This window comes from Chanos chanos, chromosome 8 (genome assembly GCF_902362185.1).
Source record: "Chanos chanos chromosome 8, fChaCha1.1, whole genome shotgun sequence".
Classification (NCBI taxonomy): domain Eukaryota; kingdom Metazoa; phylum Chordata; class Actinopteri; order Gonorynchiformes; family Chanidae; genus Chanos; species Chanos chanos.
The window spans coordinates 45,431,980-45,446,210 of record NC_044502.1 but is presented as its reverse complement, the minus strand read 5'-3'; the positions used below and the strand labels follow the sequence as shown (position 1 = coordinate 45,446,210).

The window sequence follows — 14,231 nt, the reverse complement described above, 5'->3', positions numbered from 1 at the left end:
CTCCTTTCTTGTCCCTAGGAAATATAAACTCTTCAGGCGAAAAAGCCGTCACTGGAGGTCTTCAAAGAGTCATTTGCCAATCAGTCTTTGATTCACCCAGCACACAAAACAAAGCTCCTTTTCTCTTCAACCAAAACCCTTCACAGACCTCTCAACTTTCAGCCCCTTTTGAGTTTTCACTCAGCCCAGATTAAACTGGACACACGACTTCTTAAAGTGGTATGCGTGATATTTCACACATAAATAGGTAAAACACCAGAGCCTGCGCACTTGACCTACATTTCGACATGCTTTATTCTTTCCCAATATATTGAGTCAAGTTAAGTCACAATCATAGGTTGCCCAATAACTCTGTGCAGAATACAGTATTGTGGGCATGTGTTAAGAGTGCAGGACGGTGAACTTGCGCAGCAGAGAACTGAAGTGCCACTCGGCCGTTTACCAGTACAAAATGGAACGCTGTCGGTATGGAGGTCGGTTCTGGTCCGTTAATGAGCAGAACAAATCAGTGAGAAGGAAGGGTTTTGGAAGAACTCCCTGTGCAACTGGAGCATGGGATGTGACCTGCAAACAGTCAGACGGGAGAGTCCGTAACAAACAATACCACCTTTATCAAGCCACATTAATCCTGCTTTTATTCAGGGCCCTCTCTCTCTCTCTCTCTCTCTCTGTTTGTGTTTCATCCAATGGTGAAGGGTAGGATTCAGCTCTCAGCAATGCATAGTCATTTTTCCGCTTCAAAAAATGAAAGAGCTATTATAAGAACAGCCACACTGCAGTCCTATGTTAAGTCGTAATTTCCATGAGATCTCGTGTTTAAAAAAAGGAGACCTGTTTGGAGAGTTTATTCAGATGTGTGAGGTGGTTTAGTCAGGAACGGAAATGATATGACTGAGTTGTAGGAGGTAGCGTTTATGCTGACCTCAGCTTTGAAAATGGAGGAAATGGTTATATGATATATATATTTTTTTAAACAAAAACTCATATATTTAAAAAAGTAACATGAGTAAACTAGGTGTGTCTGAGCATATTGCTTTTTTTCTGAACACTCATGCATGACTTCTTGGACAGTCGTTCAAACAGATTTCTTTTCACTGACTGCACGTTCAGCTGTACGTTAACAGCACGTGGTAGATTCTCACAGCATAATCAACACGTTTAAACAATTACACACTCTGTGTAAAACTATGAAACTGTACGCCCTGAATCCCTTTTCATCTTGCCTTCACATGTTTTGCCTTTCTGAATTCTTACTCTGGCCTCTTGACTTTTATACAGCATTCGGGAAAAAATCAAGTTAACACACACGCACACACACACACACATTCACATGGACAGACACACACACACACACACACACACACACACACACACACACACTAAACCACTCCATGGGGAGCAACAGCAGCACAAATGCCTTTTGGGAGTCATGGTGTTCTCGTGGCAACCTATATTTACACTCCAGGACAGAGATAGGGAGAGAGAGACAGACAGATAGAGAGAGAGAGAGAAAGAGAGAGAGAGAGAGATGGAGAGGGGGTCTCTCTCTCTCTCTCTCCATATCCAAATACCAGTAAATTTATGATTCAAGCCTCACACGAAAACTGAATGACCCATACGAATCCACAGGAGCGGAGGGACATTTGACTCCACACTGGCATTTGTTTACGGTTGCTAGGCATGCTGCCTCCCGATTCAGCATCTGTCACGCGTCTCCTGTTACAGGTCGCTCGACGGACTGTGACCACGCCCAGTTTGGCAGCTCACACGGCACCAGCTCTGCCTCGCTCCCTTAGACAAACTGGTGCGTCCTGCACTTTTTGAAGAAACACTAGAAAAACAAACCAAGTCTTGTGATAAAAAAGAAAAAGAAGAAGAAATAACCACGCCACATGTCTTTAAAAAACAGCTCAGCTAAATATCAGAGTGGAAAAGGACCATTCAGCCTCAACAGACACACGTGTTTTGCTGTGGTTTCTGTAGTGCATGTTACGTTATGCTAGCGAGTGGTGTTCTTTAAAATAGGTTTGTAATTTTAAATGTTCCTCAGTTTGGATAATGACAGAGTCTTTCTCCGTTGGGGTGTGTTGGGTTAGACAGGCCGCGACAGGGTGTTACACAGAGTGCTGTGGTATTAGACGATCTTCACACCCACCGCCTTCCCAGAATGCCGCACTCCAGCTTTGGCCGCCCACACGCAAGCCTGACAAGACTGGCGGTCTTTAAGTTCCACTGGCCGCTGGAACAAACAGAGTCGCTTCTCCCAAGGGGAGACGGAAAACACCAGGCCTGGGCTACAAACACCCAGACGTACTGGGACCAATTACTCACCCTCAACTGGGAACGAGGGAGAGAGGGAGGAGTAGAACTGGGAGGACTGGAAAACAGAGAGAAAATCATCTTGGAGCAGAGCAGTCACGCACACAAGCCCTCTACAGTTCCTCTGTGTGTTCTGTGGAGCAGGATCAAGAACTGGCTCTCAGAAAGTGCTTAGTCAGTGGTTTATATAGGACTGGAAAGATAAGCGGCAATAAATTTGAGATCTCATTCTGAATAAATCGCAAGGGAATTCTTAAGGCAAAATGTACGGTAAAGACTGAATTTGAAAACCAGATAATGAGACAAAATATGTGACAACCAACTGTTTCAAAGTCTATCTCAGAAATGGACATGGAGTGAAGCTAGTAACCGATTCAAATGACTAACCAGGGGTGGACGAAGTACACGAATCCTGTGCTTGAGTGAAAGTTGAGAGAGCATTCGTATACTCCAATAAAAGTTGAACTCCTCCATTTAAATTTACAGTGGAGGTAAAGTAACTTCAGTTAAAGTAACTTTTAAATGTACTTAGGTGCTAAGTGATGTATTTTGGTTATATAATGTTACTACATTGCTTCGGTAATTACGACTGTTCTTTCCTCGTTTAATCTACCCATTTTGAGAAGGCTCTAATGTCCTTCTAGAGGCGGCCAATGAGAAGAAGAGAAAGATGTGAAGGCAGTGGGCAGTGACTGAAACAGACAATGTCGTGGTGCCAGGTGTTTGCCAGTGAAGGTAAGGTGCGGAAGTTTTTGGCGAGGCAGTCCCTTCGCTAGGTCTTCGCAGCCGCTGGCATCATCAGTGAGAGGAAGATGAGGGGCATCTACAACCACAGAGAAAACCTCCAGATGGCTCTGGATCAAGAGAGGGGATGTGTGGGCCGCCCGTCCCAAGGCACAAGCTGAGGCCTGATTAACCTCAGCTGGGTTACCTGGGTGAAGGTGCCTGATGAACCTCAGCTGGGTTACCTGGGTGAAGGTGCCTGATGAACCTCAGCTGGGTTACCTGGGTGAAGGTGCCTGATGAACCTCAGCTGGGTTACCTGGGTGAAGGTTCCTGATGAACCTCAGCTGGGTTACCTGGGTGAAGGTGCCTGATGAACCTCAGCTGGGTTACCTGGGTGAAGGTGCCTGATGAACCTCAACTGGGTTACCTGGGTGAAGGTTCCTGATGAACCTCAGCTGGGTTACCTGGGTGAAGGTGCCTGATGAACCTCAGCTGGGTTACCTGGGTGAAGGTTCCTGATTAACCTCAGCTGGGTTACCTGGGTGAAGGTGCCTGATGAACCTCAGCTGGGTTACCTGGGTGAAGGTGCCTGATGAACCTCAGCTGGGTTACCTGGGTGAAGGTGCCTGATGAACCTCAGCTGGGTTACCTGGGTGAAGGTGCCTGATGAACCTCAGCTGGGTTACCTGGGTGAAGGTTCCTGATGAACCTCAGCTGGGTTACCTGGGTGAAGGTGCCTGATGAACCTCAGCTGGGTTACCTGGGTGAAGGTTCCTGATGAACCTCAGCTGGGTTACCTGGGTGAAGGTTCCTGATGAACCTCAGCTGGGTTACCTGGGTGATGGTGCCTGATGTTGAAAGATGTGAGACACCCAAGGAGCCCAGGTCACTAATGATGTTCCCTAGCATACCATCAGAAGATGCCACATAGATCTGTTACTACAAGCCTATTCAATCAGTTGGACATCTATGCCAATCAACATTATCATGAGTAGTCAACACGTAGGTGAATAATTTCCACTGGGAAGATCTGAGTGTCTGTAGACAATGAAATAAGTAGGATTTAAGAATGAGCAAACTTTCATTTTAGTATTCTTTAAAAAAAGTTGGCATAAATCATAAAGGCGATGAACTTCAAATAATAATTAAATTGTGTGTGTGTGTGTGTGTGTGTGTGTGTGTGTGTATGTGTGTGTGTGTGTGTGTGCGTGTGTGTGAGAGAGAGAGAGAGAGAGAGAGAGAGAGAGAGAGAGAACTATGGTACAAATATGCTGAACAATGAAAAACAGAGAAACAAAAAAACCTCAAAGCACGCATCTAGTGATGTCTTTGTGTGGTGCACCAACACACCATGAAAAGTTCCTCGTATGGGTATACCTACTTGCCAATAAACTGAATTCTGATTCTGATAGTTAAGCACTATCACACAAGAGGGAGTGCTGTTATAACGGATATCAGCATAGCTGTGATGCGGCCGTAGACATGGTAACATGAGTCAACAGATTATGATATTTGTCATTTATTCAGCTCCATCAATTAAAATTGGTTCTATTTGCGTTGCCATCAACAAAACTGTTGCCAAGCAACACATAAACTGTTTACTTACTGCAGGCTAATAAAGGATATATATGTTATATATATTTTTTCTTTCCTCTCCAAAATAACAAGGAACAACAGAGGTTGCATAAATGTAGCGGAGTCAAAAATAGGGTGTTTTACCTTGAAATGTAGTTGGGTGGAAGGAAAGAAGTCCATTTAATAATGGACCAATAATGAAAACCCTTTAATAATGTGCCGATTCTCGAAAAAGGCCATTTAAGTACAGTAACAGGTCACATGGGTCCACGGGTTGCTCCGCTCATATGCAGCACTGTGATTAACCTGTTTGTATGAGCGTATGTGTGTGCTGCTGACTCAGTGCTCAGGCTTCCTGTCCTCAGAAAGGCATTAGAGCATTGACCAAGTCCCTCAGAGTCAGAGCAGATGGACATGTGATCACCTAATTGGCTGATTCTTTGAGCCCTGATCCTAATCCCTTGGTATGGATGGTGCTTGTTCACTCTCTCTCTCTCTCTCTCTCTCTCACTGTGACTTTACGTCATGAGAACATCCTGAAGGCTTTGAACTGGATTAAAACTGATCACAGCAGTGACAGTTCTGCACAATATCGAGAAACGTGGACCACAGAGTCTTTCTTATCCAGAGTGTGTGTGTGTGTGTTTTTTGTTTGTTTTTTTTTTTTGCAGCAACAGCCAAGAGTCAAAGATTAGCGCTAAGAGGTTCACGAATTAGTAAAAACTGCAGAGCATTTCTGACTGCACTTCAAAGCCATCAAGACTCATTCAGACAAAGTTCTGTGACTTTATCAAATTCATCTCCAGAGTGATTGTTTGTATTATATAATCATGAGTCGTTTTCAGTGGGTCACTGGTGACTGGTGCTTCCTGTGAAGGCAAAAGAAAACCCAGCCCAGTGCTTACACGCTCCACATTATCATCCAGTTCACAGAACAGCACCAGAGTTCCCAGGTAATCTAAACTGGATTAACGTTGTGGATATTTTTTAGCATATATGGATTATTCTCCTTTAATTTCCAATATCTGTTTTGCTTGGTAACGCCAGGCCTATACAGTAACTTCACTGACACACCGCTGATATTTTGACTTTGGACGTTTTTGGGGTTTTTTTTTCGTTTGCTTTCTCTTTTTCCACTTACATTTTCTACATAAACCTCTCCACACTCATTGGAGGGCAAACTTTTTTCACCATCAAAAACATCTGGACAAAATCACAGTCATTCAAAACTGTGAAAGTTCATTTCAAATTCAATAACATTACAAATCCATATTTGAACAATATAAACAGTCTAAAGGAATCAATGAATTCAGCACTGGCTAAGACTGGTTTAGGATCGCAGGGTAAGGGACCTCTTCCTCTGAGGAAACCCATGTCACAGACTCTCTCTCTGACACACCTCACCTGGGGGGTATTCCAGAAAGTGGGTTTAGTGAAAACTTTGAGTTAGTTAACTCAGAGCAAGTAGTAAACCTCCCAATAGAAGACCCCTGTGGGTTTGTTTTGCTAGGAGCATGCAGCCAAAAGGGCTCTTCTATTAGGAGGTATACAATTTACTCTGAGTTAACTAACTCTGAGTTTTCACAAAGCTTCACTTTCAGGAACATCTCCCTGGAGCCGCAACTCAGGTAAACCTTTCCTGAACAGGTCCCCTTCTAAACAGGTGAACACAAACCGCAGCTGTCGGTGTCCTAGACTAAGGGGGAAACTCCCACCAGGATGTGAGCAGCAGGGCGGAGGCAAAGGAACAGCGAGAAATAACAATTAGTCTGTTCCATATTTCCCACAGCGCCCAGTAAATTAGGAACGGGCTCCAGTTGCGGCTTCGTAATTACTTTTTCCCCTATCGCAGATCCCTGAGGGGAGAACAAAGGCACGAAACCTCACCGACTTCTGCTCTCCTGGACGCCGCTCGGTTCCTTCACTGAAGCCTGAATCAACCACACCAGCTTTATTTCTTCATCGATTTTATTTCTTTATTGACAAGCCCTGCTGCACAATAAGTGAAGCAGTGTTAGTGTTTGTTTACAGCTGTTGCTATGGCGACAAAGTGACAGGCCGTACTGTTTTTGTACATCATATATCTTCTAGATATGATAAGTTACTTGGCACATTTCAGCCTGTTCTTGTCTTTTCTACAAACTGATTTTGACGCTCAGAATTCAACTTTCAAATCAATCTATGAAATCTATGACCAGATTAACTAACTCTGGCAAGATAAACTGTCATGATGACCCAAAGATGACTGAATCACTTGTCATTTTATTGGCAGTAGGCCAAATGGTTATTACGACAGAAGGTGTCCTTACCCGTTTGACCGAATATGGCCTCCTTAACTGTTTGACCGAAAAAGGAGTCCTTGACCATTTGATGGAAATCTTAAAAGCTGTGCTTTATGGATACTGCGCCCAAAGAGAGAGAGAGGCCCTGTGGTTTTGGAAGACACACATTTGCTCCACTCAGTCATAACAGTCCAGTCTCCTGGACGGCATACCAAACACTCCTCTGACAGCACCTCCTGACGGACGTCCCAAAATAGACACGCCACATAACGAGCCCTCATACACAGGGGGCAGTGGACTGAACTCAACACGCACAGGAACACACACACAAAACAGGGTTAAACGCGTTAGCCTTACTTCAGCACGTCGAGTTTCCTTTTAACAACTCTGCGAGTAACATGCGTATCCCCCCCCCCCCCCCACAAATCTTATCCAGAGTTCCCAAACGAAGCCTCAGAGTGAGAAAAGAGGGGGGGGGGGTGGCGGGGGGGGGGGGGTGTAACGAATACTTTGTCATCAGCTTGTGTTCATGGAAGCCACACATTTACCGTCAGTAATATGGAGCTAAATCCGAGCATAGCCGGAGGAGTCGATATTTTTACGTCGGATCGTCAATAAAGAGCACGGCGGGTTATTTTCAGGCTTGTTCCGTCGCCAACAGTGTGGACTATGCCTCTCTTCTTTCAAACTCTCGTTTCTGACCGACGAGTCAGTCTCTTCTCTATTTTCATTTTACATCATCTTTTCAGCTTGTCTCATCGCGTTATAGAAGTGTGTCTTTTGTAATGAAATGCTAAAGTATATGCCGCTGTGGTTAGAATCATTAAACCTTTGCGGTTGTTTTGAAAATTCTTGATTGGGTTATAACCATAGAAGCATCTGAAACCGCTTAGGCCCCCTTGTGCAGCGATACATTCAAGAACTTTCAAAGAACTTTGAACGGCACAAAAAAGAAAAAAAAAAAAAGAAGCTGTAAAAACGAAAGAAAGGAATTCCAAGATTTTTATATCAGCTACCAGTCAGCCTCGCCTTTTAGCTCTACTGGCCCATTCTGGGTGTGTCTGTGAAGCAAGTGTAGGGTGTGTGCATGCATGTGTGTGTGTGTGCGTGTGTGTAATGATCAGTGGATAACACTATCAGTAGCAGTCTATTTTAAGTAACCTTGAGGGAGGACCAGACACAGGCAAGCATGCACATATTCTCCACTCTACTCCTGTGTATGACTGTACACACACACGCACACACACACACGCACACACACACACACACACACACACACAATCCAAGCCCCAAATGCTCCCTCAAGAGGATCGTCTTATTCTTACTCTTTAAAAACATTTCTTTAACATCAGTTTGTGACTAACAGATGAGTACGACGTTTGCTCCAGTGACAGATATGTTCTCAGATGAGACATAAACTGGTTGGTGCGTTGTATCTGGGGGAAAAAGCTCCTGATCATATACGGGGTGACCCAAGGCTCTGAGGTCAAAACTCTCTTTACATAACAAGGCCTTTAACTGACCAGTTACCAAGGCATATGAGGATACATGGTCAAAGGCTCATTAAAAAAAAAAAACCACGATGTGATAACGATGGTATTTTTCTGTGACCGGATGCTGGGCCGTAACACGTCCCGTGTTTGAGCTGTAAAGCACGGCCATGCAAAACAAAGACAACAACAACACTACGAAAGCTCTGAGTAAACCTGACCTTTGACCTCATAGGGCAAAAGCAAACACTAGATAATGATGGCGATGAAAAAACAAAACAAAAAAAAACCTATGCGCATCAAACAATTCAAAGAACAACTGTGCTTTTCACAGGGAGGATGGTGACATCCAGTTGTCTTGTCTGGGTCTGTTGAGAGCAACTACTCTGTCAACACACCTCAAATGGCTGTAATTATAACAGAGAGCAGAGCAGAAGATGTTTCATCCATTACAAAGACAAAGAGGCCCAACCTGAGCAGACTACTGACTGAGTCTGTTCTGTGTTCTGTTTGATTTGGAACACATCTCATCTCCAGTGCTGGAGAAGCCACAGGCTAGCAGTATTCAGAAGGAGTCGGTCGAACAAGGAGTGGATGACGTCACAGGAGGCCTAGGGCTGATAACTGAAGTTTCATGTTTCATTTTATGTTTGTGAGACAAGAATCTTTACTATTGAACCACTGTACACCACATCAATAAGTAGGAAGAAAGGCAGTTTTTTTTTTTTTTCAAACACAGGCCCCCTCCACCTTCTACCCCCTGCCTTCACATGCCAAACACATGGAGAGGAGAAAACACTCAGTCACTAATTGAGAATGCTGTGTGTGCGCACACACACACACACACACGCACGCACGCATGCACGCACGCACGCACACACACACGCACACACACACACACACACACACACAGAGCTAAATGGCATACATGAGCCTAAAACTGTTCAAAGCTCCTCAGGCGCAAAGCCACCAAGTAAACAAAGCGTACATTAGGACAAGACTTTGCTACAGCGTGTTTCTGTTATTTAAAGAGCTTTCTCTTTCTGATGCATTTCTTTCTTTGATTAAGAGGTCGTTGTACCACAGAATACAGTACACAACAGCACGGGAAGGAGCCCGCCGTGTAAGGGGGGAAGCTGTCTGATACTGAGTTGAGATTTGCAGAAATGTCCAGGGCTTTGGAAAGCACAGCAAGGCAGAGGAATGGCTGTCTGGTCTTCTTGTTATTGATTAGAGGCTAGGCATTGTGTGTGTGTGTGTGTGTGTGTGTGTGTGTGTGTGTGTGTGTGTGTGTGGAAGTGTGTGTGTGTGTGTGGAAATGTGTGTGTGCGTGTGTGTGTGTGCATTTCAGTTGCTGAGCAGGTCCTACGTCACCATTTGACCGCTCACTGCTTTTAAGAGCCAGACTTAAAATTGCACACTCCAATTTCAAAAGCCGGTCGCCCAGACACAAACATGAGCCTTTTATCACCTAAAAAAGCAGTATTTTCAACCACAGGTTTATGAGGAAAACAGGGTGGGGTGAAGGGGGGGGGGGGGGGGGTAACTGCTCAGTCTGTGACGACAGCAACACAGGAGAATCTAAGTGACCTCTGGGTGCTGTCAATTTAATTTCAACAAACAATAAATAAAAAGGAAACGCCTGTGATTTTGGCCATGTTTCAGTGATGAACATACGCTGGTAATGAAGTAAACAAATCTATACATGAACAAAAACACAAACCAATTTGTGGCCAGATGTAAGACTGAGAACACAAGAACTCTTTCCCAAACAGAAAGGTTCATTTGTTGCTCAGAACAGGTTGTGACTCCAGCAACGCAAATCAATACCAGACAAACTCATCTCAAAACAAAGAAAGTTTTTTCCTGTTTTCTGTTGTTTGTTTGTTTGTTTTTATACAAAGCAATATGCACTTTGTAGATTTTCATGTAATTGTACCTGATCTGAAATGTACAATAGTCCATTACATTTAAGTGCACTTCAGAGTTCAGTCTCTGTTTGACAGAAACTATTGATTTTACCTACAGATGAATCAGCAGCCTGCATGTGTGTGAACAGAGCGGAGAGAGAGAGATATGGATGAGAATGTTTAGCAACTGCTCGCTTTAAATAACCACAATCAGCAAGCGCTTTTGCAGCCCCAGTGGGGTCTGGTTACATAAAGGACAAGAGGCTACAGTTGAAAGATCACAAAGCATGCTCTCTTTTGCTGTTAAGGGCCCAATTTGAATAACTGTACCTGCCAAAACCAGAGACTTCCATGAGACATGAAGCCCCAGCGGCTGCGAAGAGTTTTTGACTCGTTCACAAAAGGGACTGGCAAAACAACACAAGGTCTAGATAGAATTAACTACACATGAACTGATGATGTTTGTTTTTCCTATTAATAAGGTCATTCATTTCATTTATGTGACATTATGACTCAACTGGTGCCCATTCAATAAAGAAACGCTTCAAACCTCCTCTTCAAATCTCAGCTAACAGTATAACACCCCCCCCCCCTTCAGTGCAACAGCGTTTGATGAAATGGAGGGTATACACACTGCACTGACAACAGGAGTGACAATAGAACCACAGTTACAGGACAAACTCATTCTCACGCACAAAAGACACTTTTTAGAGTGGTGTACGGCTGTTTTCTCGCGTCGTGTTCTGTGGCGGTGAACGCAGCAAACAATTTGTTTGTTTGTTCATTATTATGTTTTAATAGCGTTTAAACTTTTGATGACAGATGCCAAATCTTCCACTTTAAACAATACAGCAATGCTATGTCGTTTCATCTTATACCTCCTAAGCATTGCTTATGCTACAATGAATGAACAAAACGGGGCTCCGTTCAAACGAGATGTCAGCTTGAAATACAGTTTTTCAAAATCAACGATTTTGCCTTAGCGATTTTAAGTATTGTTGTATAAGACCTTAAAAAGCAATATTTAGTCATCTGAAAACCAGCGAATTATACTTCTATTCTGAATCACAGTCGGTGCAGTCATTTCTGATTTAAGGACCGCGACACAAACGAAGTAAACTTCTTACTTTGGACGGTTAACAGTTAATAGTATTTTTTCTTGCGGACAGTGGAAAAGTTAGTGCTGTACATTTTGATGAGACAGTCTATTCTTCTCTCTTACCCTGTAGGTGGTTTAGTAGATGAGTTGGCTCCGAGTTCCATAGCTTCGCGGTGACGCTGTCCGCAGTTATATCCACTTTTAAATGTCGCCCGCCTTATTTCTATGCCGTCCAAACAAGGACACTGGAATTCTCTTCAACCCCATTGATAATGAAGCGACCTGGAAAAAAAATGTGCCAATAATATGACCTTTTTTGAAAACTCTCATTACACCTCTGCGGAGGGCAAAACGATCATCAATGCATATAACGGCTCCCGATTAAATTAAACTAATTAGAGGACTTCTGAATTAGAGAACTTCGTGGAGTATACTTGCTTTCAATCGCGGCTAAATAGATAATATCGAGTTACTTGAAATCGTTAACACGAGATGGGCTGAAGTTTAATCAGTTTCCCAGGAAACTTGGAACGATGCGCGATTCCGAAATGTCACTGTTCACACTACACACTTGTCGCTTCCAGACCTGTCTACTGTCAACAGCTGTAGCCACCGACAACCAGTTGAGGTTGCAGGAACAAAGTAGCCAGTGTACATTTCTCTGAAGAGCTAAAATGTAGTGTATGAAATCACGCAGAGTACTTACATCAGTTTAAACACAGGTAATATTCTTTCAACAGCGACGAGGTCCTTTAGTAAACCGACCGGAGTTTTCATATAATCCGTCTACCGTTGCTCTTAGTATAGTCTGAACCCGCCTTCTTCAGCAGTACAGTGTCAATCAGACTCGTAGGGAATTCTCAACCAACAGCACTGGCCTGCGAGCAAAGGGAAATGCCACGCATAAGCCGCCGGGCAAAAAGAGACCCTGACTATAATGTAATTAAAGCACGAGCACTTACTTTCAGCGTTTCAAAGTGCCAAAAATTCATATATTCTTAAACTTATCTCACTGTTTCATTCAAATTGAGTTACTTCCTAAATCAAGATATACCCTTTCTTTCCAGTTGTGTCCCTTTTTGGTTATAACTACAACCATCTTCTGTCAATCCAGTGCACTTTCACTGAAATAATTATCAGTCTTATGTCGGGTTATTGAAGAGGTATTACTGAAATGATTGTTCAAAAACCGTTCCCAGCATCCTTTCTCTTTATTATTCAACAAGTCTCCATTTGATTCGCTGCCACTGTGCACCCTCCCGCCTCCCTCCTCCCCATAAGACCGGCCCACTTTTCTTTATAAACCTAGTGGCAGCTGGACTCGGCAGTCTAGAGTATTCACTTAGGCTCTCGGAGAGAAGGAAACGTCACACTTACATGGCGTGCAAATATAGAACTACAGCACCTTATCTGTTTTGGGCTATGACTTCTTGCTCAGGCATACCGTTTAATATTAAATAAAAGGCATACGTTTACAACCAAGTCTGTAGCAAAGCTTTTAATTACATGGGATTGGGTTAACTTTTACTCTCTTCAAGATCAGCAGAGCTGAAAACCCATTTACAGAGCCACCAGTCATTACTTATGGACCATCAAAATATAGAAATGTATTTGGACTCATTCCTGTCTAAAGCACGACTCCAAATTCTTGCCACAAGGGGGCGTAATGTGTCTTTCCACACCAACTGTTCGTGAATATATTTGATGAACAGAGACTCATGGGAATATTTAATTTTGCATTTACAGGATCGGTGGCCATGGTAAACATACGTGTAGAATATTTTTGTTATCTTCTGTGTATATTTAGAGTAAGTATGTATGCCTGAAAATGTCAAATAAACTGTTCAACAAGTTGCGATTTTTTTAAGTTGCCTACACGATGTTAGGTGTTATAGTATAGCAAAACACAGTTTATAGAGGGTTTTTTTTTTTTTTTTAAATCAAAGAACGTTTTGATTGAGATCGCGCACGCCAAACAAACCCATTAATTTCCTGAGTATTATAGAGCAGCCTATTTTTCAAACCATGTTGAGAGAGCTCCTTACGGCTTATTGTGGACACCGTGTCCCTTTAATATCATTAATACATTTTATTTTTAATAAAAAAATTATTGTTAATATAAGAAAAGAAAAAAGAAAGAAAAGCTAACAAGAGTTCACAGATGTTCTGGGAGAGACAACGACAATGTTGTGAATTTCAGTCATTCAGAAAAGCAATGTACCGTTTTAATTCAGAGATTTGTAATTTTATCTGGATGTTTTTCAAGGGCTGGGATTATTTGATGTCAATATTCACACGCTGAGCTGTCATTTTTCTGTTAGTATCTTAAATCCCTCCTCCGTAGGAAGGAAGTTATAGAATTGTCAAAAGCCGTGACATACGTCACTTTACCGGCAGTTATTATAGACTGCAGCCCAGAGGGACGTCGTCAGACAACTAGTGAAGACGCACATTAGTAAGTGCTTTTATTGAGAGCTTTTACGTACGCGTGCTACTCAAAGTAAAAAGTCACATTGTATGCGATTTTCATGTATTAACAATTGCATTGTATTCTGAAATCCCTTGCATTGATTATGATAATTAAAAAAATTATTATTCATATTTGTGATACTGTACATGTGAGAAAGCTATCCCTAAGAATCCGATATTAAACTTGAAAAAAAAAACTTGAAAAGGTTGAGCTAGGGCAATGGAATTTATTGCATCTCAAGTTTTTTTGGGGCAGGGGGGAGTAAAATCCACATGAATGCACGCACAAAATTTGAGATAATCTGTTGGAACATTTGCAAACAGACGTGCTGGAAAAGTTATTTAAATGTGATAGAATGGA

General features: G+C 42.8%; 1 protein-coding gene across 3 annotated transcripts in view; it reads right to left on the bottom strand.

Moving 5' to 3' along the window:
* Positions 1-11,622, bottom strand: part of cobl (cordon-bleu WH2 repeat protein) — a 57,444-nt gene extending 45,822 nt beyond the window's left edge. For 2 of the 3 annotated variants that reach the window (XM_030782253.1, XM_030782252.1), the window contains exon 1: positions 11,525-11,622. In XM_030782253.1, the coding sequence (XP_030638113.1) occupies positions 11,525-11,565 (41 nt within the window). In that variant the 5' untranslated portion in view covers positions 11,566-11,622. The remainder of the gene's footprint in view (positions 1-11,524) is intronic. The other variant, XM_030782255.1, reaches the window with a different exon arrangement.
* Between the last annotated feature and the right edge of the window lie 2,609 nt (positions 11,623-14,231).